The sequence below is a fragment of the Manis pentadactyla genome, unplaced genomic scaffold (assembly GCF_030020395.1).
Source record: "Manis pentadactyla isolate mManPen7 unplaced genomic scaffold, mManPen7.hap1 scaffold_331, whole genome shotgun sequence".
Lineage (NCBI taxonomy): Eukaryota > Metazoa > Chordata > Mammalia > Pholidota > Manidae > Manis > Manis pentadactyla.
Window position 1 is genome coordinate 122,746 of NW_026644717.1, and position 26,562 is coordinate 149,307.

Consider the following 26,562-nt stretch of genomic DNA (forward strand, 5'->3'; position numbering starts at 1 on the left):
TTTCAAGAATAGATCATATACTGGGCCAGAAAAAGAGCCTCAGAAAATTCGAAAAGACTGAAATTGTACCAACCAGCTTCTCAGACCACAAGGGTATGAAACTATAAATAAATTACACAAAGACGACAAAATGGCCTACAATCACATGGAGGCTTAACAACATGCTCCTAAATAACCAGTAGGTCAATGACCAAATAAAAACAGAGATCAAGCAATACATGGAAACAAATAATCACAATAATTCAACAACGCAAAATCTGTGGGACTCAGCGAAGGCGGTGGTAAGAAGGAAGTATATTGCACCACAGGCCTACCTCAGGGAAGAACAACAATCCCATATGAACAGTCTAAACTCACATTTAACTGAACTAGAAAAAGAAGAACAAATGAGGCCCAAACTCAGGAGAAGGAGGGACATAATAATGACTAGAGCAGAAATAAATAAAATAGAGAAGAATAAAACAACAGAATGAATGAAAGCAGGAGCTGGTTCTTCGAGAAAATTAACAAAACAGATAAACTCCTAGCCAGACTTATCAAGAAAAAAAGAGCCTACGCACATGAACAGAATCGGAAATGAGAAAGGAAAAATCACTAGTGACACCACTGAAATATGAAGATTAGAGAATACTATGAAAAATTATATAGTAACGAACAGGATAACCTAGAAGAAATGGTCACCTTTCTAGGAAAATGCAACCTTCCAAGGGTGACCCAGGAAGAAACAGAAAATGTGAACAGACCAATGACCAGCAAGGAAACGGAACCGGTAATCCCAAATGACAAGGCCGACAGGAGCCTCAGGAAACAGTTGTTAACCCTGGAGGCGCTGCCTCCGGCGGCCTCTCCCCCGCCGCCCCTCCGCGGGTCCCACCCGACCCTCGGCTCGCCCGGCCCTGGCTCCCGAGGCCGCCGACGGAAAACGGCGCACACGGCAAGACGCCCGCCGGCCTCCCCGTCTGCGCGGCACGGCCCGCCCCCTTCGCCTGCGACGCCGGCCCGCGCGGCAGTGGCAGGTCGGCGGCGCGGCCCCAGGCCGGGCCCCGCGAATCCCCCACCCGCGTCAGCCGCCCCCCGGCCCCGGGAACGCGGCCGAGCCCCTCGCACGCCCGCCCCCTCACCGGTCCGCCGCGCCCGCAGGCGGAGGCAGGGGTCCACGCGCCCCCTCCAGGCCCGGCGGCCACGTACCTTCCGGCCCGCAGAGCCGTCGCTGTCGCCTTCACCCCTGAAGCGGGGCCCGCTCTGGACGCTCCGCAGCAGGTACGACGGTGCAAGGCTGGAGGCGGCAGAGCTGGACGAGCGCAGGTCCGGCCGGGGCGGCGGCTCGAAGTCCGGGCCGATCGCCGGGGCCGCCGGGGCCTGCGCGCCGGGAGGAAGGCGCAGCCGAACACAGCGCCGGTCCACCATCTGGGCTCCGCCGCGCTCCGTGCGGGGACGGGAATGCGGGCCGGAGCAAGGACTGAGACGCGGGAGCAGCTCCTCCTAGCGGCGCTCGCGAACCTACTGACTCTTCGATATGGCGGCTGCGTCTCCTGCGGCTACTACGCAGCCGCAGGAGACCCGTTTCGTACGCAGGTACCCACCGGGATATACTGATGAATAAAACATGCCAAGTAATGGCGTCTAACAGGATGGATTCAGGACAGATACTGTAAAGCAAAGAACCAGGAATGGATTTGTCTTCAACTCAGACTTCAGATCTCTCTACTTCTTGTCAATCTTCACATTCTATCGTGGCAGTCATGGCATCTTTCGCACTGAAATAAGCAGTCAGGGCCCCTAAATGGGCTGCCCAGGCTTGCCCTGACCCCTGAAGATCAGGTGCTGAACTCACCTTTCAGAGGCTGGCATCCCAGGTAAAAAATGTTAATGGATAGGTAATTCCAGGTTGCCCTCTTGAATAAGGCCAAACCAATTTATATCGTAGATTGCTATACACTCTTGCCTTCATAAAAATTGTACTTAACAGTATTAAGTGTGCTGTTTGCCAAGCAGTAACTGCATAATTTGGTGTGCTGGGTTAGAGGTCAGGGTTTGGGGGTCTCAGCGGGTCACTCTGCTTTGTATGGCTCAGTGATGGAGAACTGGAGTTGAGGGTGTTGTATTAGTTCGCTAGGGCTATCATAAAGTGCCACGACTGAGGGACTTAAGGAGCAGATTTTTTCCCTCACGATTTTTGAGGCTAGAATCTGAGATCAAGGTGTCAGCAGGGTTGCTTTCTTCTGAGAATCTCTCCTCGGCTCACAGATGGCTTTCTTCTCCCTGTGTCTTCACATGGTCTACCCTCTCTATGTCCATATTTCTTCTTGAAGGACAGCAGTCATGTTGGATTAGGGCCAACCCTGATGATCTCACTTTTATCTTAACTACCCTTTTTAATGACCCTACCTCCAAAGAAACAATGTGCTGAAGTATATATTTAAACATAGAGATTTTGGGAGAAGAGTTCAGCCCACAGTGTATTTGTTAATGAATACCATTCAAATTTGGAAATTTATATCGGCTAACTGATGGAGTGGGCAGGTCACCATGAATGGTGATGTCTTTTCCAGGTTTGAGGATTTGTACAGGTCCGTGTGGTCATTCTCTGGGGAGGCCCATGTGTGTCTGTGGTTGAGAGGCTGAAGTTTTAAGGAGGCCCAGGACCCCTCGGTGGCTGGACACACCTGGTGAACATTACTTTCCCTTCAGTCCTTCAAATAAGCTTAAATCTCTCTTCAAGGACTGGTTTTAGATGTGTAAGTATTATACATGTATATCTCCATGCATATATCTCACAAGCACACACAGAGACGCATGGATTTTCTGGAAAAGCAGTTGGTGCCTTTGGGGACAGTGGTTAAGATGTAGCCACTGTAGGTAAGAGAGGAGATTCATTGTACTGAAAGTACTTGAGACTTAAAAGCAAAGCGGAAGCTCAGCAGCTGTGCCTCAGGACCGCAGAGGCCTGCGGGGAAGGGACAGTTGACTTTTACAGGAGTGGATCCCGGCGTCTCTCAGAAGTTGCCCTCACCGATTTCTGCCCATGGGTGTCACCGCAGGTAGCTGCGCGCCTTTTCCTGTGTGGTGTCGTGGAATGAGGGCCCTGACCAGATCGTCGTGATGGCAGAGGCAGCTTGGGTGGTGAGGTCCGTCCTCCTGTGAACTTGGAGGATGTGGAGTCACAGGGAGCTCATCAGCATGACATGTGGCCATGTGGTGGCAAATGGGAACGAGGTGATGGCCAGGAAGTGCTGATCTGCCCTTGGAGTCTTTCCCCCAAGCTCCAGAGTTTGGGCTGCAGAGCCAGGAGTCCCGGCGTCGGGTCTGCTCCTTTGGGGGCAAAGCGTGGAGCCTGTAGTTTGTGTGTTTCTGTCTTCATGGGAAAAAGTGGTTTTGTGTGCCATTGAATGTTAGGTAATTTCAGAAATTCAAGTTGTATGTCTGATTGGCGCTCCTCCAAGGGGCCTCTGGGTAGTAAACTCCTTAAAGGAAGTAGCAAGAGAGCTGTGTTCTTAGGAGGTTAAGGGGGGATCTGGTAAGGGAATACAGCCACTGTAAGGTCATGTGCTTGTGCCAGGCAGATCTCGGTTCAAACTAGCTCAGACACAGAGCTTTGATATTTAATCGCAAAGCCTGAGTGTGACATAATAAGAACAGAACTCTGTCGCAGTCAGGTCACACTTACTGTTAAAAGGATAGAGATCAGGCGAAGGAGACGGGTGGAGCGTCACTCAGTGTGACTCAGGGTGGGCGCTGTGGGTCACGTGGCGTCGGGAGTGGCTGGGGAGGGAACATGCACAAAGGCGTCCTACCTGTCCTACCAGGCTGTAGGGGTCAAGCGCAGTGAAGACTGGATGCCCAGGCTCAGGTGACCCTGCCCGGGTGCCAGTGCCCCCTGCCTCCTGTCATGTTGATGCCACAAAGCAACACTGCCCACATGACTCCATTGTCAGGGGCAGCTGGGATTCCACGTCTGGAACTTTCCTGGACTCTGGCTTTTGTGCTGGTTGCCTTGGCTGGTGTCAATCTGTATCCATGAACTAATAAACCATAACAGCAGAACTGGGCTCAGTGGCTTCTCAGTCCCTCTGCGAGTTACCTAGTCTTAGGGAATATTCTGCCTGACCACAGGAGCTCTGTGCTGCCTTTTGGGTAATTTCTCGTTCACCAATTATGCCTTTAATACCTTTGATGGGCTTTCTTTTTTTTATTAAGGTGTCATTGATATATACTCTTATGAAGGTTTCACATGAAAAACAATGTGGTTACTACATTCACCCATATTATCAGGTCCCCCCCATATCCCATTGCAGCCATTGTCCATCAGTGTAGTAAGATGCCACGGAGTTAGTACTTATCTTCCCTGTGCTACACTGTCTTCCCCGTGACCACCCCACACCATGTGTACTAATCATAACACCCCTCAGTCCCCTTCTCCCTCCCTCCCCACCCACCCTCCCCCACCCCTCCCCCTTGTAACCACTAGTCCCTTCTTGGAGGCTGTGAATCTGTGGCTGTTTTGTTCCTTCAATTTTGCTTCATCATTATACTCCACAAATGAGGGAAATCATTTGGTACTTGTCTTTCTCTGCCTGGCTTATTTCACTGAGCATAATACCCTCTAGCTCCATCGTGTTGTTGCAAATGGTAGGATTTGTTTCTTTCTTATGGCTGAATAGTATTCCATTGTGTATATGTACCACATCTTCTTTATCCATTCATCTACTGATGGACACCTAGGTTGCTTCCGTATCTTGGCTATTGTAAAAAGTGCTGCAATAAACATAGGGGTGCATATGCCTTGTTGAATCTGAGAACTTGTATTCTTTGAGTAAATTCCTAGGAGTGGAATTCCCGGGTCAAATGGTATTTCTATTTTTAGTTTTTTGAGGAACCTGTATATTGCATTCCACAATAGTTGAACTAATTTACATTCCCACCAGCAGTGTAGAAGGGGTCTCCTTTCTCTGCATTCTCACCAGCATTTGTTGTTCCTAGTCTTTTCAATGTTGGCCATCCTAACTGGTGTGAGGTGATATCTCATTGTGGCTTTACTTTGCATTTCCGTGATAATTAGCGATGTGGAGCATCTTTTCACATGCCTATTGGCCATCTGAATTTCTTCTTTGGAGAACCGTCTATTCATATCCTCTGCCCATTTTTTAATAGGGTTATTTGCTTTTTGGGTGTTGACGTATGTGTGTTCTTTATATATTTTGGATGTTAACCTCTTGTCAGATATGTCATTTACAAATATATTCTCCCATACTATAGGATGCCTTTTTGTTCTGCTGATGGTGTTGTTTGCTGTACAGAAGCTTTTAAGTTTGATGTAGTCCCATGTGTTCAATTTTGCTTTTGTTTCCCTTGCCCGAGGAGATGCGTTCAGGAAAAAGTTGCTCATGTTAATATTCAGGAGATTTTTGCCTATGTTGTCTTCTAAGAGCTTTATGGTTTGATCACTTACATTCAGGTCTTTGATCCATTTTGAGTGTACTTTTGTGTATGGGGTTACACAATAATCCAGTTTCATTCTCTTGCATGTAGCTGTTCAATTTTTCCAACACCAGTTGTTGAAGAGGGTGTCATTTCCCCATTGTATGTCCATGGCTCCTTTATTGTATATTAATTGACCATATATGCTTGGTTTGATATCTGGGCTCTCTAGTCTATTCCATTGGTCTGTGGGTCTATTCTTGTGCCATCACCAAATTGTCTTGATTATTGTGACTTTGTAGTAGACCTTGAAGTCAGGAAGTGTAATTCCCCCTGCTTTATGCTTTATTCTTCCTTCTCAGGACTGCTTTGGCTGTTCGGGGTCTTTGGTGGTTCCATATGAATTTTAGAACTATTTGATCTAGTTTGTTGAAGAATGCTGTTGGTATTTCGATAGGGATCGCATTGAATCTGTAGATTGTTTTAGGCAGGATGGCCATTCTGACAATATTAATTCTTCCTATCCATGAGCATGGGATGTGTTTCCATTTATTGTTGTCCTATTTAATTTCTCTCATGAGTGTCTTGTAGTTTTCAGGGTAGGTCTTTCACTTCGTTGGTTAGGTTTATTCCTAGGTATTTTATTTTTGATGCAATTGTGAATGGAATGGTTTTCCTGATTTCTCTTTCTGCTAGTTAATCATTACTATATAGGAATGCAGCAAATTTCTGTGTATTGGTTTTGTGTCCTGCAACTTTGCTGGTCAGTTATTAGTTCTAGTAGTTCTGGAGTGGACTTTTTAGGGTTTTTTTGATTACCAATTCAATTTCGTTGCTGGTAATTGGTGTGTTCAGATTTTCTGTTTCTTCCGGGGTCAGCCTTAGAAGGTTCTATTTTTCTAGAAAGTTGTCCATTTCTTCTAGGTTATCCAATTTGTTAGCATATAATTTTTCGTAGTATTCTCTCATAATTCTTTGTATTTCTCTTGTGTTTGTAGTGATTTTTTCTTATTTCTGATTCTGTTTATGTGTGTAGACTCCCCTTTTTTCTCTGATGTGCTTTTAATGTACAAGTGTGTGTGTTTCTTCAGATAGACTTTTTTCCAAATGTGCCTGCTTGTTTCTTTATAGATCCTAGTTTTTTAGACATTTTAAAATACTTTATTCCTTAAAATATTTCAAATACACTATTAAATGTGCTATCCCTTGTAATTCTAGCATCTGTTGTGTCTGCATGGTTGATTCTGATTCACCAAGTCTGGGAAGGCCCTTGATGAATAATGTTTTATTAATCCTGATGTTACCCCACCTGTGAATAGTGTTTGGCAAACAAATGTTGGTGTATGTATGATTTTTGATTAGCAAGAGGATTTAATGGCTACTTATTACAGAGACTTCTGCTTTGTGGGATAAATGGCATACTGAATGTAAAATTGCAGACTATTCCAATAGTATTTTCCTTCTTTAGCATGTTGTTTTTGAAAACTGCCTGTGTTGATGCAGCCTATGTGGTGAAAATAAGCAAACTGCCCTCCTTTATGTCCCTTCTGGAGCAACGAGTGGACAAACACCTATAGTGGACAGCAGCAGGATATCACAGGAAACCCTGTTAATCAACGATGTGGCCGTGGACTTCCCCTGGGGGGGAGGGCAGCTCCTGGCCCCCACTCAGAAGGGTGTGATGTTATACCGGGACGTGATGTTGGAGAACTACAGCGACCTGGTGTCAGTGGGTGAGGACAGCTCCCCTGTGTCACCAGGGGGCCCCCTTCGGTGGCCTTTTCTCCCAGCTGCTGAAATCTCTGGCATGTCCACAGTGCTCTCAGCAGTGGCTCCTCAGATCCTCTGGCGTCAGACAAGCATACATAATGTTCCCCCTCTTGACAGAAGTCTCTGCTTTGCTGATGTGAACACTGTCTAGTCCCTAAATGTAGTATTCTCCCATCTTGACATCCCAGCCCAATCCCGCAGGTCTAAGTCTCTCGTTATTTCCCACCAACAGGGTATGAAGCCAGCAAGCCAAACACACTCTTCAAGTTGGAACGAGGGAAGAGCCGTGGATGGTAGAAGATGAAGCCCACAGTCGGATCTGTGTGGGTGAGCGGGGCAGAACCAGCCAGCTGGGCAGCTGAGAAAGGCATAGTCGGGTCGGTCAGAGAAGCCTCCCCAACTATGCGTGTCTGAGGATGTGTAGACGGCTGCTCCTTGAATGCTTCCCATGAGAGAGCCTTCTCTTGGGAGGAGTCTAGGGGGGAATACACCCCTTGGTATTCTGAGAGCTGATCCCACCAGATCCCTGTTTATTTTAGGTACATCTTGATTTTGTTGTTGTTTTTCACCCAGTTCTCTTCATCCTACATTTCTCAAATCTCCTTTTTGTCCATTGTCACAGTGTCTCTGCCTATTTTTTTCACCTCCCTTGCTGTGAAATTCCATCTCCACTCCTCACTCCAAGCAGGTCTTAGAATTCAGAACAGTCTTCTAACTGGTCATATTCCTGCTCCCTGAGGAAAGAGTGACTTCCCTTCCTAACTCTCAACCCGCCATTGGATGTTGTGCCCACACCATTAGCTTATCTCTGTGTTTATATGGTTTCATAGCTTCTTGCTATGAATGTCTTGTGTTCCACTGAAAATTTGTATGTTGAAATCGTAAACTCCAAGGTATTCGTATTAGGAGGCAGAGCCTTTGAGAAGTAATTAGGCCATCAGGGCCCAGAGAGCTGCCTACTGACGATACCGGAGTGCTGATTGGCCTTTTTCCAGCTCAGGAGGTGGCTATGAGTTATTCTTTTTTTTAAAGCCTTTTAATTTTTTTTTTTAAAGCTTCATTAAAAAAAAAACTCTTGACACCAACTAATTTTCTTATTGTAGTAAAACACACAGCGCGAGACCTACACAACAATGTTCAAGTGTACCATATTACCTGTAAGCACAACATTGTACGCCAATTGTCTAGAGCTGCCCTGTGTGTGACAATACGCTTTTTCTTGCTGATAATTTTCAAAATTATCGTTGTGACCTCTCTGAAAGGCGATTTGGAGTAAATTCATGTATTTAACGAAAATACAGCCTAGCCTGAAAAATTTTAAACATTAAAGTAAAACACAATCCACTGATGGAAGAAAATTATGCAAATCATGTATCTCATAAGGGACTTGAATAGAAAGTATCAAAAGACCTCTTAAAACTTAATTATAAAAAGTCAAATAACTCAATTTAAAAACAGCAAAGGTTCTGATTCACATTTTTTTTGAGGAAGACATGCAAGCGGCTCAAGAAAAGACCCCATTAGTCAACGAGGAACCGCAAACCAAAACCCCAGTGAGATACTACTTCATAACCACCGGGATGGCGAGAATCAAAAGGTGAGATAATAAGTGCAGAAATATATGGAGAAATATGAAATCTTTATATTCACACTGATGTGAATATAAAATGGTGTAGCCATTTTGGAAAACAGTCTGGCAGTTCCTCAAAAAGTAAACCTAGAAATACCATATGACCCATTACTTCCTCTCGTAGGTATATGCCCAAGAAAAATGAAAGCATATCTTTGGACAAAAAACTTGTACATGAATTTTATAGCAACATTATTTATCATAGTCAAAAGCTGGAAACAACCGAAATGTCCGTTAAGGCATGAATAGGTCAAGAAAGTGTGATATATCCGTACAGAGGAATATTATTGGGTCACAAAAATTGTTACATACCAAAATTCAGCTGAGTGAATTTGACGATTAATTGGTTTTATTCAGCCATTCAGTAAAAACAGGCGTTATATCCCATGTTCTGAAGGGCTGTAGGGAAGGAAAGGCTTTTTAGGAAAGAAAAGATACTTTTAGGCTTAAGACACCTTTCTGTGGGAGTCTACGGGGCAAATTACCTCACTAGTGATGACTAGCAATTCCAAATTGACTGATCAAGATCATAGTCTTGAGATAGGCCAAAACTACAATAGGTTAGGTATTAAGTCTTTCTTTATTATTAAATATCGGCTTATTATTAAGCCCAGATATGGGGCTTAGCCTGAGTTACCCCATCTTGGGCCTGCTCCTTTTTTTCAAAGAATGAAGAATTGATATTAGTCACAACATGGTTGTACCTTGACAAAGTCATGCTGAGTGCATAGGCTGTTGGGGAAGAAAAGGTCAAGGTTCTTCTCACTGGTGCAATAATTAAACTGACATTAGACGGATAAGCAGAATATCAAATTTAATTTTGTATGCATGGGAACCCTTCATACATGAGAGGTTCAAGGATAAATAACATGAGGTATTATTATACTGTGTAATATATACTATTGAATACATATATTAAAACAGATACAATGAGGTGTGTATGTCATCGAGCTAAGGAGTGGGGCAGTAGGTCTGGACATAAAGGCCTCCGTGGGTCCCCTCTTCTCATTTCCCCAACTTGTCCATGTGCTACAAGTGGGGGAGGGGCTCTTGAGAAAATTCTGCCTGCGAGTATTAAATGCAAGGCTGCCGGCTCCAGGCAGTTGCAAGGAGACACTCCCTTGCTGATTCTAACAGCAACATTTGCACAATTTGAACACATGGGCCACGTCCACTGGAAATCTGAACCGCAGATGGCAGTTCCTGTCTTGTCAGCCAGCACTGATATTCCAATAAACGCTTAGAGCTGTGTTTTTCAACTTGTGGCTATCTTCGGGGGAATAAAGTCAGAAACTCTCCCTCAAGGCATTTCATGATCTGTTTTGGGGCTGCTCTTAAGGGAATGTAACAGTAAGAGATAAATTTGTAATAGAACAAAAGGGGAATCAAATCTTTGTTCAAAACTGAACACTAACATTTACTGGAAAGTGAACTCAAACAGCCCCAGAAACTTTGTCCACTAATGGGCGGGGGTGGGGCGGGGCGGCAGTTTCTTCTTCTTCTCTAGATTTTCTGCGTCTGAGGGTCAGAGTTAAAGCGGAAAGCTGATTTTGTTCAACCGCAAGCATCCAGTGCCCGGGGACTGAGGAGGAGCAGAAAAGAAAAACAGAAAGCTAGTGAATCAGTGCAGGAATGTCTGCTTGGGCCCTTGCAAGCTGCCTACTTCATGTGTCTGCACCCTAGCCCCTCTCCCACGGTTTCCCCTCGAAAAGCCCTGACCGCTTGTGTGTCGGGAGGACGGTGCTTCTCTAAGGCAGGAGCCTGCCACTCCCTCGTTTGCTAGCAAGTCAATAAACTATTCTTTCCTTTCCTCAAAACCTGGTCGTTGTGTTTTGTGATTTGATCTCAGGGACGAGGACCGGGTCTTGGTATCAGGAGCAGCACCCCCCACCCCGACCAAGTGCCCGCAGTGCCGCTCCTTCAGTGTCAGAGGCCACAGGGTCGAGCTGTTCAGGGACGCAGAGCTCCCGGCTTCCTCCTTGCTAGCCACGGGGGACTGTGCCGGGCAGGAGTTCGTGCTGTGTGGCAGGGCAAGTACAAGCCTCTAGAACTCCCTCCGAAGTATATATTGAAAGCAGTAATGCCTTCCAGGAGAGGATACAGACTGGAGTTACCACCACGGACTTGAAAGATGTCGGGGTGGTGATTTCCACATACCCTTATTGAAGTCACTCACGGGGCCTACTCAGAAAACGGATGGATGGATCTTGGAGATGACTGTGCATGATTATCACCGTGATCGGAGTGTCTCAAATTGCAGCTACTGCTGCACGTGGGGCTTCATCACTTGATCCCCAAGCACCCAGTGTGTAAGTATTGGTCAGGAAAATGCTCTCTGTTCTCCTCCTATGAGTAAAGACCAGCAGGGCAGTTAGCTTTCAGCCGGCAAGGAGAGAAAACTATCTCAGAGGCATATCAGACCTCCAGACTTAGGCTGTCATTTAGTCAGAAGGAACCTTCATCTCCTTTTCCTTCCAGAAGATGTCACACTGGCCCATCCCAGTGATGGTACTAGGCTGACTGGACCCAGTGATCAGGAAGTACAGCTCATCTAGGCATGTTGATAGCACAGTCACGTGTCAGAAGGTGGGAAATAAATCCAACAAAAATTCAGGGACCTTTCATCTTAGAGAAGTTTCTAGAAGTCTATCGTGTGGACATGCCAAGCTCTCCTAAGGTGATGAATAAGGTGCTGTACCTGGACCCCTCCTCCACCCCCCACACACAAAGGGCACAGCAGCCGGGTGGACCACCTCGGATTTCAGAGGCAGCATAGACCTCATTTCCAGTGTGCTACTCTGACCCATTTACTGTTTGGTCTGAAAAGCACATAGTTTGAGAGCAACCCGGACCTTTGGAAGGTGGATGCCAGTAGATGGCAACACCTGTATCTCCTCTCATTGCTGCCCCTTCAAGGTGCACACCTGAAAACAGCCTAGCGTGAGACCGACTTGCCCAAGATCACAAGGCACAGACCCCGGCCTGACTTGCGTGGTGTTCCACGCTCCATGCCAAGCCTGGTTGGCATTCTTCCATCTCTGAGTCTGTGCGTCGCACACACGTGACACCAGCCCCCAGGAGCTGGAGGGGTCATCCATGTATCCCTGGGGGTGTCCCTAGGGAGGAATGTCTGGCATGACCCTCCCTGTGCAGGTTGGGACATTGGGCAGCTGCTGTGGCTTCAGCGTGACAGGGAACTGGTGACAAAAAGCGGCCTGAGCTCAGCTCTTGTCTCCTCAGAGCTGGGACCCTGGTGTCATTGCCAAAGAGCGAGGGGAGGGCTCTGGTGGAGATCTGTGTACTCATGCACGGCAAGGGCCAGGAGGGTGGGCAGTCAGCAGCCCAGAGGGGCATGGGGGCGAGTCTGAATTCAGGGAGGGGCCCAGGAAATGGACCCTTGAAGAAGTGATGTCACTGAAGATACGCCCAGTAGAACCTGAACTGTGACCCGGACGGAACCCAGCTCCTGGTCGCAGACCCCAGTCCTGCTCACTTGACCGGAGGCGCTCGACAGAGCAACATGCGGTCTTGTTGTGCGGAGCCTTCTGAAGGCGTGGGAGTCAGGGAAGCCGAGAGGAAGAGTCTTCCTGCTCGCTGTGGGCGTTGGCTGAGAGACCACCTTCGCCTCTGTCTGTGTGTCCCGAGGAGCCCCGAGGTAACACAGGGCAGCCCAGAGCGGGCCACTCCAGGGCCAGGCCACGAGTGTGAGCCGTCCCGGGCTGACCTTTCCCCCGGCTCCTTGTGTGTGTGCGGAGGGCGTGGGGCATGGGGGGGACTGAAGGCTGGGCAGGAGGGGGCGGTGAGTGTCGGGACCAGGAGCTTCCACCCACATGTTAGTCCTGAGCCTGGGGGGTGTCCTCTCCTTCCCCCAGGGACTGGAGGTCTAGGCAGATGGCCCTGTGTGCCTGATCTCGGGGGCAGGGTTTGGGTTCCACATTGCCCCCTGTGGGGAGGTCCACGCAGCCCCGGTTGCCTCCTAGCCCGCTACCAGGCTACGGCTGTGAAGAGCTCCACACTGGGGAGTGAGGAGGAGCTCATGGATGGATTTACCTACTCCATCTCCCTGGACCCGGGGCAGGCTGCCTACACCCCAGGACTGCCCCACGAGACTGGTCAACAGACCCACTCCAGAGGGCCTGGAACCTCGCTCCCGGGGGCAGTCCGTGCCTCTCCTTGCTTGCATCCCAGGGCGCTGGGGGCTCTCGGGTGAGCTGCAAACCTCCCTCCTGGTGGTTCCTGGGTTTCCCACCGACTATCTCCCTGCTGCCCCCCTCAGCGTGAACCTGAGCCATCTGTCCATGGGACTGAGGTCCCCAAGCGCAGGGCTCCCCGGACAGGCGTGAGGAGGAAGGGGAGAAAGCACACGGGACGAGTGGAACCAGCTCCAAACACCAGCCGGAGCGCTCCCGAGGCCACCCTCCCTCCCGAGGACGCTGACCAGCCCACCACGGGCCAGCGGCTCCCCCGGTGAGCACCCACCCCCTCCTCGGCACAGTCGGGCCTCTGCCCACAGCCCACGGTGTGTCTTGAGTGTCCCCACATGTGTCTGAGCCTCAGCGTGCTCCTCTGACGGGCAGGGTGGCTGGCGATCAGCCTGCTAGGGTGCCCATGGGGAACATGGGAGGAGCTTAGAGGGGCTCCCCTGGCGCCCGGCAGTGCAGAAAGGACGGCCGGCCAAGCTGGGCCACTTCGGGGCTTACTTCTCTTTACCCGATGAAAAGCCTTTGGCCTCACCCGTCAGTGGCCTGAAGCCTGGCTCACTTGGAAAAGCACATGGGAAGCAGCCTTTTGGAATGGAGGCTCACGATTCCCTGGGGCTGTGCCCGGTCCTTGTCCTCATCATGGCCACAACGAGGGACCTCTGGGGACAGCAGAGGGGTACCTGGGAAGGTTCGGGTAGGACTTCCTTCAGCCACAATAGGTATGCAGCACCCACTTTGTGCAGACCCGTTGGGGTCACTTAGCATAACTGAGTGAAGGAAGCAGACACAGTACTGGGACCCCATCCCGTGTGGAGTCGGGCAGTCACTTCAGGCGTCATCCGCAGGTCACAGCCGGGAAGCATCACGGGTGATACCCTCACGGCCTCCTCATGTAATGGGGGGCATGACAAGGGGCCAGAGGAGGATCTGAGAAAGTGAGCGTTCACTGGGCCAGGAGGGGGCACTGCCTATGTGCACAAAATGGGTGGAGGAGGCGTTTAGGCCTTGGGGCAGGGAGAGCCCAGCAGGTCACTCATCTTTGGATTCGCATGGGCGGGCTGGCGACTGGGGACTTCCTAGTCGGGAGCATGGGAGAGGATGGGGTCCCAGGACAGACACGCAGGGTCAGGAAGGGGGAGGGGCAGGGGCCTGGACAGGCAGGGGAGTGCACAGCGGCCAGGCCCACACAAGGGTGGACCCGGAGGGCAGTGTGGCTGGAAAGACCAGGCTTCTCACTCGGCCACCCCCAGGCCTTACCCCAGCTGCAGGATGGGACAGGCTAGGCGCCCTGCCTGGGAGCCCGAGCATGTGCCCTGCGCCATCGATGCCAGCCAGCTTTCATCCACCCTGGAGGGCCAAGTCCTCCACCACTTGGTCCAGGAGGAGCACCTGGGGCCCACGGTGGCAGAGCTGGAAGGTGAGGGGCTGCGGCCAGAGGACCATGTAGGGTGGGCTTCCCAGACTGGGGTTCCCTTCAAGGCAGTGAGGGCTCTCCTGTGATCCTAAGGCGCGGGGAATCAGGCCCACGGTGACCCTTTCTCTGTGTCCTGCTCCAGAACCACGGCAGACGCAGCTGGCTCCAGAGACACGGGGAGGGCCGGTTTCGTCGCCTGAGCCGGTCCAGGAGCTCCCTGAGACCCCTGTGCTGGAGCGACGGCCGGTGTCACCTGCTTCCGCCCCTGCAGAGCCGGAGGATGTCCCAGCAGTGGCCTCAGCCCAGGGGCCAGGCCCTGAGCTGGAGCCCCATGAGCCCTCGGGCCTGGGGCCCAGGGCACTTGCTGGAATGGCACCAGGTGTGGCAGAGCCAGGTCCAGGTCCAGAGCCCACCGGCCCCTGTGCTGCGAGCCCCTGGGACATCCCAGGACTGGTCTCAGGCCCCGAGCTGGAGCCCCGTGAGTCCTCGGGTGCGGGGCCCGTGTCACCTGCAGGAATGGCACAGGGCCTGGCAGAGCCAGAGGTGGTCCTGGAGCCCACCAGCCCCTGTGCCGTGAGCACCCGGGATTTGCCGAGGGAGAGGGTGCGGACCATCCTGGCGTTTGCCCCACGCCTGGTGGCCGAGCAGCTGACCCTGATGTGTGCGGTGAGCGGAGCGGGCTCTCGGGGTCGGGGGTGGGCCTTCCCTGTGTCACGGGCTGCCCCAGACCTGCCCGCCCCTGACGTGGACTCCTGTGATGTGGGCCCACGTCCCAGCTTCCCCACGGACTCACCATGTGCCCTGAGAGACTCTCCTCACCCCCAAGCCCTCACTGACCACACGGGGACAGTAGGGCTGGCCCTTAGGGATCCTTGCAGACCAAGGAGGAGGAGCGGAGGGAAGGTGGGCAGGGCCTGGCCGGGCAGGGAGGGGCAGGGCAGGGGAGGGGTGCTCAGGGAGGTGCTGCCAGGGCCTTAGGTACTCGGGCCATTGGCCTGGCAGGCTCCTATGGCCTCCGCACTTCAGAGGCCCCTGCCATGGACCTGACTGCGTGGGAGACACAGACACCAACAAAGGCCCTGGGTGGAGTTGTTTCAGGGGAGACTGCACCTGAGTGGGGAGCGGGATCCACGGGGTGGCAGCATGGGAGGCAGATGCCCCAGGCTGGGCAGGCGTGAGCTGCCTTGTGCCTCAGGGAGGACGTGAGTGAGGGTCCCTGTGAGCAAAGCCCCTCTGTGCCCCATCACTGTGGGGCCCTGTGCATCCGGTCCTGGGCGCCTCAGTGGACGGGGTCTGGAGTCCGGACGGCCACAAGGCTCACAGCACGTCCCCAGCTGCCTGGGCCCCAGCTCTGACCAGTGACCCTGCCTGGGAACAGGGGCACCAGGGGCACAGCTGGATGACACCTCTTATCATCCCCAGGAGCTGTACAGTAGGGTTGAATGTGGTGAATGCAAGGTCTACGTAGAGAGACAACCACTGAGGGAAGCCATTGTGCTCCTGGCCCCCAACATCCTTAACGTCATCAGGCAGTTTGGTACCACGTTTCATTGGGTCATCTCCTCCTGCCTGAGGGCCCCGAGCAGGATGGCCCAGGACAGGGCCCGAGTGGTGGAATTCTGGATCCAGGTGGCCAAGGTCTGTCATGGGACGGCCCCCGGGGTCCCCTCCTTGGCCAGCTCTCAGGATGGGTGCCTGCGGTCTACCCTGCACGGTCCCTGGGGCCTCCTGCCAGGGGCGTGCGGACCTGGACTCGCAGGCCCCGGGGGAGGGACAGCCATCCCCGGCCCCTTCCTTGGGTTGAGCCACAGTCCTCCACCCAGGAGGGCTGCTCACCAGGTACCAGGTGTGCTGGGCTCCCTGGGTGTCTGTCTCCTTAAGGACAGGAGTTCATGGGGGGACAGAAGCAGAGAAGCAGGCCACGCTCTCAGCTCTGTCTTCCCTCCCAGGAGTGTCTGGCTCTCAGAAATTTCGAGTCCTTCCGTGCCATCATCTTCGCCCTGCAGCGCCCTCCTGTACGTCGCCTGGAGAGCACCTGGGCACATGTTTCCTGGTGGGTAGCCCTGTCCCTGGGACCAGGGCACCTGAGTGGACAGGGACACCCCTACACCTTGCAGTGTCCCTCAGTGGGCTGGGACTTCCTGGGAGGCGGCAGAGCCTAGGGGCGGGGATGGCGGGCTCTTGGGGGCCCCTGTGGGTTAGGCCACGGGTACCCCTGCAGGAATCAGTTTCCTGCAATGTTAGGTGTGGGTTGAAGCCCATTGGAGATCTTGAGCTTGTGCTCTGCAGCAGGAGGTCTCTGCCCCAAGGACAGCGACCTTGCCCAAAGCAGATTCGCCCCTGGGAGAACTGGGAATGGAGGCCCCGGGGGGAAACATGAAGGCCCCTCCACAGGCCACGGATTCCCCGGAGCTCAGGGCCATGGTGGAAAGCCTCCTGCGGGCTAGTGGGCCTTCTAGGATCTCCAGGAAAAGGGGTCGGCCCCGGGACTCTCCGCCTGCTGGCCACATGCGTCCCTCCTCCTCTCCCCTCCCCATAGGAAGAGCTCCTGGATCTACAAAAAACTTAAAAAGAGGAACAAGGGGCTTAAAGGGAAGCAGCTCCTCAAGGTAAATGGGGGCTGGAGGTCTGGAAGGGAGGGGTCCTTGGGGCAAGTCCTCTGCCGCGCTGTGGCAAAGCTTTGGGGAAGACTCGAGGAGTGCGGGGTGAGACGGGGAAGCTGATGGGGAAAGTAGGGTCCCCCAGGCCTATGAGGGCCTCGTCTGTCTCCCTCCCTGGCTCCACTTGACTGTGGGCCTGGCATCCAGTGAGGACCCAGGGGACAGACCCCCGGTCAGGGCTGGGGATGGCGTGGCGTCGGCAGCAGGGTTGGGGCCCGTGGCTGAGCAACGTCGGCTTGTCCCCTGGGTCCTCTGAGCCTGTCACGGACCCTCTGTGGCCTCGGGCTCCTCATGTGCACATGGAGGGTTGCCGTCACCCTGGGGTGTGGGCCTCCCTGGTGAGCAGGGTCCAGGGAGCCCAAGACGCGCTTCAGCTTTGTGCACCCCCCCTGGTCATGGGAGGGGAGCCGTGCTGATAGCCGGGTGACAGTGAGGGCTCAGGGCACCCTGGGAGGCAGAGGGACCTCCCCTGACCCTCTCAGGGCGGCGGCCGTGGCCCAAGGACCCCCATGAGTTTGTGTGTGTTGGAGCTGGGGTCGCTCTAGGCTGAGAGCCTGCTGGAGGTGGGGACAGCGTAGGTGCCAGGGGGCTCGGGCGAGCCATCCATCCACCACGGTCTGGCTGTGGGAGGCCACGTGGGAGGGGAGCATGAGCACCTGAGCGTCGTGCACCTTGCAGGAGGCGAGGGCCATGTTGAGGCGATGGCCGCCGTCCCCCAGGGCATCCCAGGATATGAAGACGCAGGTGAGCGTGGCGTGGCCAGGGTCGGGGCGGTGGGGTGACCCTGCACCTGCTCCTGGTCCCACAAGCTCTGAACTGCCAGCTCTGGGGTGACCAGGAGGAGGGCGAGAGCAGCTGGGTACAGGGGGAAGTTGGAGGACAGGAGCAGGGACCACAGGACCTGGGACTGGCCAAAAGCCAACCCTGGGAGGGACCAGGAGGGGAGAGCAGGTGGAAGGGAAGGAGGGAGGCCGCACAGGGTGGGTGGTCCAAGGGAGCTGGGGGCTGCGGGTGTGGGGTTCAGGGGAGGCTCTGTGGGCACCCCTGCGGCAGGTGGGGACTCATCACCTCCCCACCCCGGTGGCACAGGGCATGATCCCGCCGCTCGGACTGATCCTGTACGAAGCCTTAGAGAAACAACAGGAACATCATGTGGACGTGAGTGATCCATCAGGGCTCAGGGGGGCAGGATGGTGAGCTTTAGGGAGGAGAGAGCCCCCAGTGAGCCCGGACCTCTCAGCACCAGCCACCCCCCTCCTGAGTCCCCCCTCCACCCCAGGACCTGGGCTTCTTGGAGAGGACTGCCAGAAGGACCCACCTAAGCCCGGTCCTGGCCCCAGGGCAGGTGGGGCTGAGGGCTCCAGGGGGCAGCATGTGGGCAGGACTGGTCTCCCCGTCAGGCCCTGCCCTGGGGGAGGGATGCTGCTCCTTCAGGGCAGGAAGCACATCGGGGGGCTGGCAGTGCCTTCCCGCCTGAGGCCTCAGCTCCCCAGTGCAGTCCCCGCTTCTCGGTAGCCCCGAGCCCGGGCCAGGCCCGGGTGCTGTTTCTGGGCAGGCCTGCCCCTTGGAGGGCCCTGGCGGTCCTCCACCTTGAGAAAGGGTGGGGACGTTCCGGCCTCCTTCTGGGCTCAGAGGGCTGTTTCCGATGTACTTTGGCCGCCTTGCTGCCTTCCAGGGTGATGGTATAAAATAGAGAGAGTTGAGTGCCCAGCCATGAAAGGTGAGGGATGTAGTCAAGACCCCCCGGGCAGGACCTTGTCCGGGCCATCCCCTGGGTGTAACGCGTGTTGAGAGAGTTAAGACATGCAGGGCTCAGGACACTAAAGGCTTTGTTAGGTGGGGGATGGGGTGGCATCAAGGCCGCCTTCCTGGAGGAGGAGCTGGAGACCCAACAGTGGGAACAGGCAGGGCTGGATGGCATTGGAAGCAAGGCGGGTTTCCGTGAGCAAAGATCCAGGACCATCGCAGTGCCCCACTCCTCAACCCCCTCCTTGTCTGCATCCTGTCCTTCCTCTGCCCCAGGTCACTGACTTCCTAGAGGAGATCGTCATATACAGGTTCCTGGCCAGGCAGTATGACCTGGAGCCCAAGGAGCACTTCCTGTCCTTTTTCCAGAGACTGAAGCTCCTGCGTGAGGAGCAGAGGTGAGGCTGCCAGGAGTGGGGTGTGGGCTGTAGCTGCCGGCAGGCTCTGGGGGAAGGGCCCCCTGCCATGTGGCTCCAGGGGCTCACAGGTGGCCCTCTGTCCTGCAGCTACGGCCTGTCCTACCACCTGGAGCCCCCAGGTCAGAGGGCAGGCAGAAAAGGACTGTTAAAGTTCTTCAGGTCCCTCAAGATTTAAACTTACGGGCCAGGGCCAGGTGAGTTTCTGGGCTGGGGCGATCGGCAGGGGGCGGGCTGTTCCCCAGCCTCAGGGAAGCTTCGGGCCATGCTGGGCGTGGGGGCGTCCTAAAGACCGGGGCGGCTGGGGTCCCAGCTCCACTGCCGACCAGGCCTGTCAGGCTGAAGGGTGGTTCCCTTCCCCTCTGGGACCCAGCCTCCTCCTCTCTGAGTAGGTGACGCTCAGGAGCCTTCCCGTGACAGGGACCCCCCGGGTGCTGGTGATTGACAGGACCCTCCGTGCAGGGCCCGGGGCCCAGAGGGCAGTGGGGACGGGGTGGAAGCAGGATAATGGGGGGAACCTGGGATGACCGGTCTCTTCTGATCACCCGCGTGGCCCTGTAGCTGCTGTCATCGGGCCCGCGGCCCTGCTGGTGTCCTGGCTGCATGTGGAGGAGAGCTGCTTCCCCTCCGGGCAGGCGGCCCCTGGCGCCCCAGGACCCCAGTCTGCTTGCTGCTCCTCTTCCTCCCGCTGCTCATCCTGCGCCTCTGCTGGGGCGGCTGCTCTGGCACCTCCTCCGTCGGCAGACTCGGGCAGCTCCCCCGGCTGCCGCTGTATCCTCAAGGACCCGTATGTAGCTGCGGCGCACCTGGCCACCTTCGTGCGGTGTCGTCCCCTCTGCTCGTGGCCCGTTGGACAGAGGCGAGCCGCCCCACCGTGTGGAGGATGTTCCCCTTCGTGCAGGTGGCCTCCCGCCGTGACACCAACTCCTGCCTGGGCGCCGTCAGCCACCGAGTCGTAGCCACAGGGTTCCAGGAATAGGTGGGGGCTGTCCTCACCAGGCCCGGCCTTTCCCGGGACGGACATAGACACGGCGCAGTGCCGCGTGGGACCACGGCCTCCTGGTGCCCAGCGGAGGCATCCGAGGATGCAGGGGTGGCCGACTGTCGCAGGGTCCCGGGGCTTGCTTACAGGGGAGCCCCCGGTGCAACTTCCTCCCGTCATCCCTGAGAAATAGCCTCCCCAGGCACAGTGTGGTCTGGGTGTTGTCTCTGAGGTTTATGGTTCCCGGGGGTTGGGGTCATCTCTGTGCAGAATGTAATAAATGCTGAACGGATTGCCACCACACTGCTCTTTCTTCTCAAAGCTCTGCCCCTCCTGCGGACTCCGTGCGCCCCAGCCCACCCCACCCCAGCCCTCAAACTCTCTGATGCAGGGTGGCCCTGACCTCCGCCAGGTTGTCCTCCATCCTCTGTCCTCCCCCCATAAGGTGCTCAGGAAGAGCAGGGTGCTCCAAGCCCCAGGGGGGCACACCTCGGCAACACTGTGGAGGCCTGTTCAAACAGAAACTGAACCTTCTTTCCTGTCACCTATAGATTATGATCAGACACCGAAACTTGTTGATTAGAAGCCCCAGGGTGTCTCTTCACGTCTTGAACACCACTGCAGATGTACCCAAGTAGATCCCACGGCTGCAGGGCGCCAGTCTAGCACCGTCCCATTTAATGAGACACAGCTGCTCCACACATTCCAGAAAATTCCTTTGCGAAAAACTTTGAACTTGGTCTCTCAAAGCACCTCCAAGAGGTGCACGCCTTCCACTGGGGGGGCTTTGTCTGAGCCCACTTTCTCCACGCTTCACACCTCAGAGCACCCCCCAAAGCTCCCGGGTTCCCAGTCTTTCCCCATGGTGCCCCTCAGCCGCCCATCCCCAGGCCAGGCTGGTGTGAGGCCCCTGGTGTCCCGCTCCTGGGTCCTGGCTGAGCGGCCTGATGTCTGCGACAAAAGACTGGGGAGGCTGAGCGGAGGCACTTGGCTGTGATTCTCCCCATACGCTCCCCCAGGACTCTCAGGATGTGCTCACCCTCCCAGGAGGGGAGGCCTGGCCTGGAGGGGAGCTCCAGGATCAGCACAAACACCCCCTTGGGGAGCTCCAGGATGGAGAGAGGCTCCAGGATGGAGAGGGTCTCCAGGCCTTATGCTGCAGGGGGAGCCCCAGACTGGGACTGGGGAAGCGGACGTGGGCCCTCCTCACAGCCTCAGGTGACCAGGTGACAGGAGGTAAAATCGGGACACCCACGCCACCCCGCCCTCCTTCCCCTGGACCTTCCCACAGCACCCTCAGAGCCATCTGCCTACACGGTGGTCCCAAGGGATGACCTCAGGCTCCCCGGCCACAAAGGGAGTTAGGTTTGGGCAGGAGGAGGGCAGGCGGGCCCCTGGCAGGGCTGTGGCACAAGTCAGACCTGTCATCCTGCACGGCCCACCCGCCTCAACCTCACACAGAAGAGCTTCTGGGCCCAGAAACAAAGCAGCAGCCCTGGGCCTGGTGGGTGGTCACTGGGTCAGCGGTCCGTCCTCCCCCAGTGTGTGCAGGGGCCCCAAGTACAACACGGCCTGGGCTGCTGGTGCTGGGCCACCAGGCTCACATGGCTGTGGGCTGCAGCGCACCTGCCCCACCCGGCGTGTGCTGGGGAGGTGGCAGGGCCCTCTGGCCCCTGGTGCGCTCCTCTGCACCCAGGCACGGGCCCTGGGGGCTCCCCGTCTTCAGGCTCTTCAGAGAAGCTGATGATGGAGTTCATGTTCACAGGCTCAGAGAATGAACTTTGCAAACACTCAAGGTAGGAGAGCATGTGCGAGGCTTTTATTTAGAGATAAAGCAGAGGACAGAGCTCCTGGCTTGCCCCTGCCCGGAGGGGATAAGATAGCCCCGGGGTGATGCACAGTCTAGGGGATTTATAGGCAGGTGAGAGACAAAGGGCCAGGGATGCAGACCTGCAAAAGGGTCCCCTAATGCTTATCTTTGAAGAGACACTAAGTTTCTTATCAGACTTCCAGATTATTTTGCTTACTTGCCATTATTACTCGCCTACATTGCATATCATTTGATTAGGGCTAGAGGAAGAAAAGCAGCATCTGGGTGAAGTTAAAGAAAATAAGCCGGGCCTTTTATCAGGCTACGGTACATTTTACAATAACCTCATTTAATTGACACAATGAAGACATGGGCTATGCTGCGGTCTGTTCTTATGTGGCGGATATTCAAACATTTCAGGCCAAGTTACTCCTGGATTTTTAGTTTTGATTAAGCTCACACAAGAATGCTTATATTACTTTACAGAATTAATGTGACTGACTTTGCTTTATTGTTTAATATGGAGTTTCAGTAGGGGTTTTATTCCGGAGGCCCTCACCCTGCTCTGTTCTGCACCCACGGTCCCTGCCTCACCAGCACTGAGGCTCCGTGGCTTCCCTCCCCAGCTGCCATTCCCTCCTAGTTCCTCCTCCAGGCTTCCCTTCTGCACTGCCCAAGCTCTCTGATCCCATGCTCGCACCCCTCTCCCCCTGCCCTCCCAGCCTTCTCCTTCCCCCATCCCTCCCCTGGTCTGGGACTCCTGTTAGGAGGGCGTTATGTATTCTCCTGGGTTCTTGTCCCCGCCGCAGCAAAGAACTGAGGGGCAGAGACACAGCAGTGAAGTTCAGTAAAAGTTTTATTTACAGAGAGAAAGTGCACACTCAGAGAGAGGGGAGTGTGGGCTACCTCAGAGAGGGAGGCGCACTGAAAGGGTGGGGGCTCCCCCTTGGAAGGATTTTTCAGGAATGTGACAAAGGGCTAGGGGTGTGGACCTGTGAAGTGGTCTCAAGATGAGACACGAAGTTTCTTATCAGCCCTCCCGGTCATTATGGAAAATTAGCTTAACACAAGAAACGCCCTGCTCTGATGGATTCCCACCAGGAGAGCAGCTTCCTGGTTGGGGAGCATATCAGTTAAGACTGCCCTCCCTGCCTCCAAGGTGGGCTGAGTTATTGTATGTTCGCTAAAGACTGTGTTAAGTGTGGATAAAATGAAAGTTCCTGTGGCCAGGATTCTCTCCTGGGCCTAGTCGGCTGGCTCACCACTCATGTGGGCAATATGTTGCTATTGACTCTATAGAAAGAGCTCCACCCAGTGCTCTGGGTGACACGGTGACACGGCGGCGACGGCGAGGCTGCAGGAGAGCAGAGCAGAGGCTGGAGTGGTGGCAGCGCTGAGGTCAGAGCCCCAGAGGATGGCTGTGTGGGATGGCTGTGTAGGCATGGAGGCCCAGAGGCAGAGACCCACTTGCTGCATGCAGACTCGCTCTGACTGGCTGGGGTGGTAGTGATTGACCTGCCACTGTGGAAATAAAGTTGGGTATAACCCTTTCACCCCCAGAACGTTTTACTGTCATTTCTTTGGTCACATTGAATCCATAGTGAACTTGCCCAGGGTTGAAACCCATCGGCAGTGCATTGAAAATCTTACCTCTTCACTTCCTGGGTTTTGAAATGCAATCTTAGCTTTACGATAGAATCTTTCCTGTCTTTACTGTGCTGTTTATGGCTGGGCTAGCTTGCTAAGTGAACTGTCCAGTCCGCAAATTACTTGATACGGGGATGGCGGAGGAAAAACCGCATATAGGTAAAGTTAGAAAAATATGCTGTGCCTTTTAGCATGCTAAAGTAAATCTTACACATGATTACAAACAATTAGCACAATAAAAACACAGACTACTTTCCTTCACTCAGGGAATATTAACTGATCTCACTGTGCATAATGCTTAACACAGAGTTCTGATAGGGGCTTTCCTCGCATGTAGTCACACTGCTCTGACTGTAATTACCCTGCCTTGCTTTCTCCAGAGGCCCTCACCCTATTGTGTCTAAGCCCAGGGTCCCTGTCTCAAGCTGAGCCTGGGCAGCGACACAGATATGGGAGGAGGAGACTTTGCTCAGAGATGGTGAAGATTCAGGCCTCTGCAGAGTCGAGGGGGGTGAGGATCTGCGCCTCACCTTTGTTGGCCCCCAAGTTCTCTCCTGATGGCCCCTCTGCGACACCAAATATGTTGAAGATTGAGTTTGTTCTCCTCGGTTCTACTCCCCGCTGAATCAAAGAATTGAAAGGCATGCCTGAGACACAGTAGTAGCAAAGCAGAGCAAAAGTTTCATTTGAATATATTCCAAGGAAGGAGAGGGCCAGATTCAAGGTAGAAGAAGGTCCCAGACTTTTAAGGGAGGGTCTGTTTATCAGGTCCTGGCTGGGAGGTGCTTCTTTGACATGATGAGGTCATTTGATTGACAGTTCTAGTTACACACCCATTCCTCTTGGTGTGCATGTCTTTTCCCACGCAGGGGCAGGGAGCAAATTTGCAATTTTATTTTAATGAAATGATGATAAGGTGTGGTTTGGGCAGTTCTTAGTTTTGTTCGATTGTACCTGTGTTCAGACCTGGTTGGGACCAGTTGGGTTTGGTCCTGATAGTCACAGATGTTATCTCCCTGCAAAGCCTTTGTTGTCTTCAAGTGGGACCCCCTAACTGGGCAGTTTTTCCTTGAACCTTATCTTCCCATTCCCTGGCTGCTTATGTCTGTCTTTCTACCAAACAGCCGCCTTACCCATTCATTCTGTGATAAAAAGCTAGTCTAACAGGTGAGGAAGTGGTGGCTTTAGTAGAGCAGCTGCCCTTGAATGCCATCCACTGTTCTGTAAATAACCACTTAATAAAACTCATTTGTTTGCCAAGCTGGACTCATCTGAGTCATTTCTTTGGTCTGTCACATCCCTCACAACTCAGAAGATGTTTCCTTCATGCCCCTTCAGGAACTATACATAAAACATGCCTTCTGTCTCATGTCTGAGCTCCAAGTTCCAATACATTTTCTAGCCCTATCAAATGACATAGAGAAAGGAAAGACTGAGTCTGTGATAAATATTATTCAAATATAAAGGAATTCCCCATGAGAGTATTTTCATCCCTCCAGCTGCCGCTGACTACGTATAAAGATCTGGAACACGTTAGGGACAACATGGCTGGCTGGACCCTATTAAAGCTGGACTCCTTGCAGGTCTCCTGGACTCTGGTGTTTGGTGTTAGGGATAGAAGAGAAACAAGTCCAGTTTTTCACTACGTTTTTACTCATTAAAACCTTATGTAGCTTTGACCCTCTGCCTCATGGAATGCAGTTAATAGTGTACAATAAGGAAGATGAAAGAGTTTTTCTTACAAGATAATGGTGGTCTTGAAATTATAGTGCTTGTTTCATTTGTATTGGATTTCTATCATTTTCCAGTTGGCTCTGGGCACTGCCATTAAAGAGAAATAAGAGGCAACATGATTACATTAAAATTATGTCAGTGATTTCCATGCGTTCATATGCCAAGTGTCTTCCTGAGTTCTGTGAGCTGTTCTAGCAAATTAACTGAACTTAAGGGTAAAGTCATTGGAACTAATCTGTAGCCAGAAGCTACAGGCTGGTTAGAAGGTCAGGTAATAGCCTGGGACTCGTGACTGGATTTTGGAATGTTGGGGGGAGGTGGATGGAATGGAGGGCAATCATGCAGGACTGATCCCTTAACCTGGGGAATTTGATGCTGTCTCCAGGAAAGATAATGTTGGGATTGAGTTGAATTCTTGGACACCCTTCTGGCTTGGGAGAACTGCTGCAGGTTGTGTTTGGAAAAACTCCCTCCCCCCACACAAACATTCTAATTGGGTCCAGGAAACTGAACAGACCTGTGGTACACATATTTTGGTTATTTTAGGACTCAGTGGCCATTGAGGATGTGGCTGTGAACTTCACCCAAGAGGAGTGCGCTTTACTGCATCCTTCACAGAAGAAACTCTACAGGGATGTGATGCAGGAAACCTTAAGGAACCTGGCCTCAGTAGGTATGGGTGATGAGTTTTCTTCACTTCATCAATTATCGGACAAGTGTTTCTTTTTCTCATCAGTATTGTTCCTAGATGTAGAATTGTGGAAGGGAAAGATGTTGGCAAATAAACAAGGCTGGTCACGGCTCATCATGAACCTAGAATTAATAATTTTTCTAAGATCTCTAATATTTTCATTTTTCCTCTGCCTTTTAGGGAAAACATGGGCACTTCACAAAATTGAAGATCAACACAACAAGCAGGGAGAAAACTATCATAAGTCACATTCATACTACACAATAGTGTATCATGTGAGAATCCTGGTGTTATGAAATTTCAAAACAAGGAAACAGTTCAAATAACCCTTGCTTCAAATTTAGTTATTTTTTGAAAATGTTAAATACTTTAAATGTGACATAGATGTTTAGTGTTTGCAAAACAGGATACTTGGGAGACTGTATTAATAAGCACTGTATAT

The 26,562-nt window shown here is 53.0% G+C and overlaps 1 protein-coding gene and 1 long non-coding RNA gene across 2 annotated transcripts; both read left to right on the top strand.

The window, feature by feature from the left end:
• Window positions 1–1,587: 1,587 nt before the first annotated feature.
• Window positions 1,588–7,727, top strand: LOC130682361 (uncharacterized). The gene is made up of 2 exons (XR_008995584.1): window positions 1,588–1,856; window positions 7,421–7,727. It is a non-coding gene; the product is annotated as an uncharacterized LOC130682361 (long non-coding RNA).
• A 4,222-nt stretch (window positions 7,728–11,949) lies between these two features.
• On the top strand, window positions 11,950–19,954 carry LOC130682359 (ral-GDS-related protein-like). Its single transcript, XM_057496736.1, has 13 exons — window positions 11,950–12,473; window positions 13,095–13,285; window positions 13,866–13,955; window positions 14,271–14,437; window positions 14,577–15,100; window positions 15,857–16,072; window positions 16,384–16,487; window positions 16,974–17,043; window positions 17,773–17,838; window positions 18,184–18,252; window positions 19,117–19,238; window positions 19,347–19,453; window positions 19,818–19,954. Exons 1-12 carry the CDS (start codon window positions 12,339–12,341, stop codon window positions 19,432–19,434), a joined length of 1,842 nt encoding a protein of 613 aa, XP_057352719.1. The 5' UTR covers window positions 11,950–12,338; the 3' UTR covers window positions 19,435–19,453; window positions 19,818–19,954.
• Window positions 19,955–26,562: the final 6,608 nt, after the last annotated feature.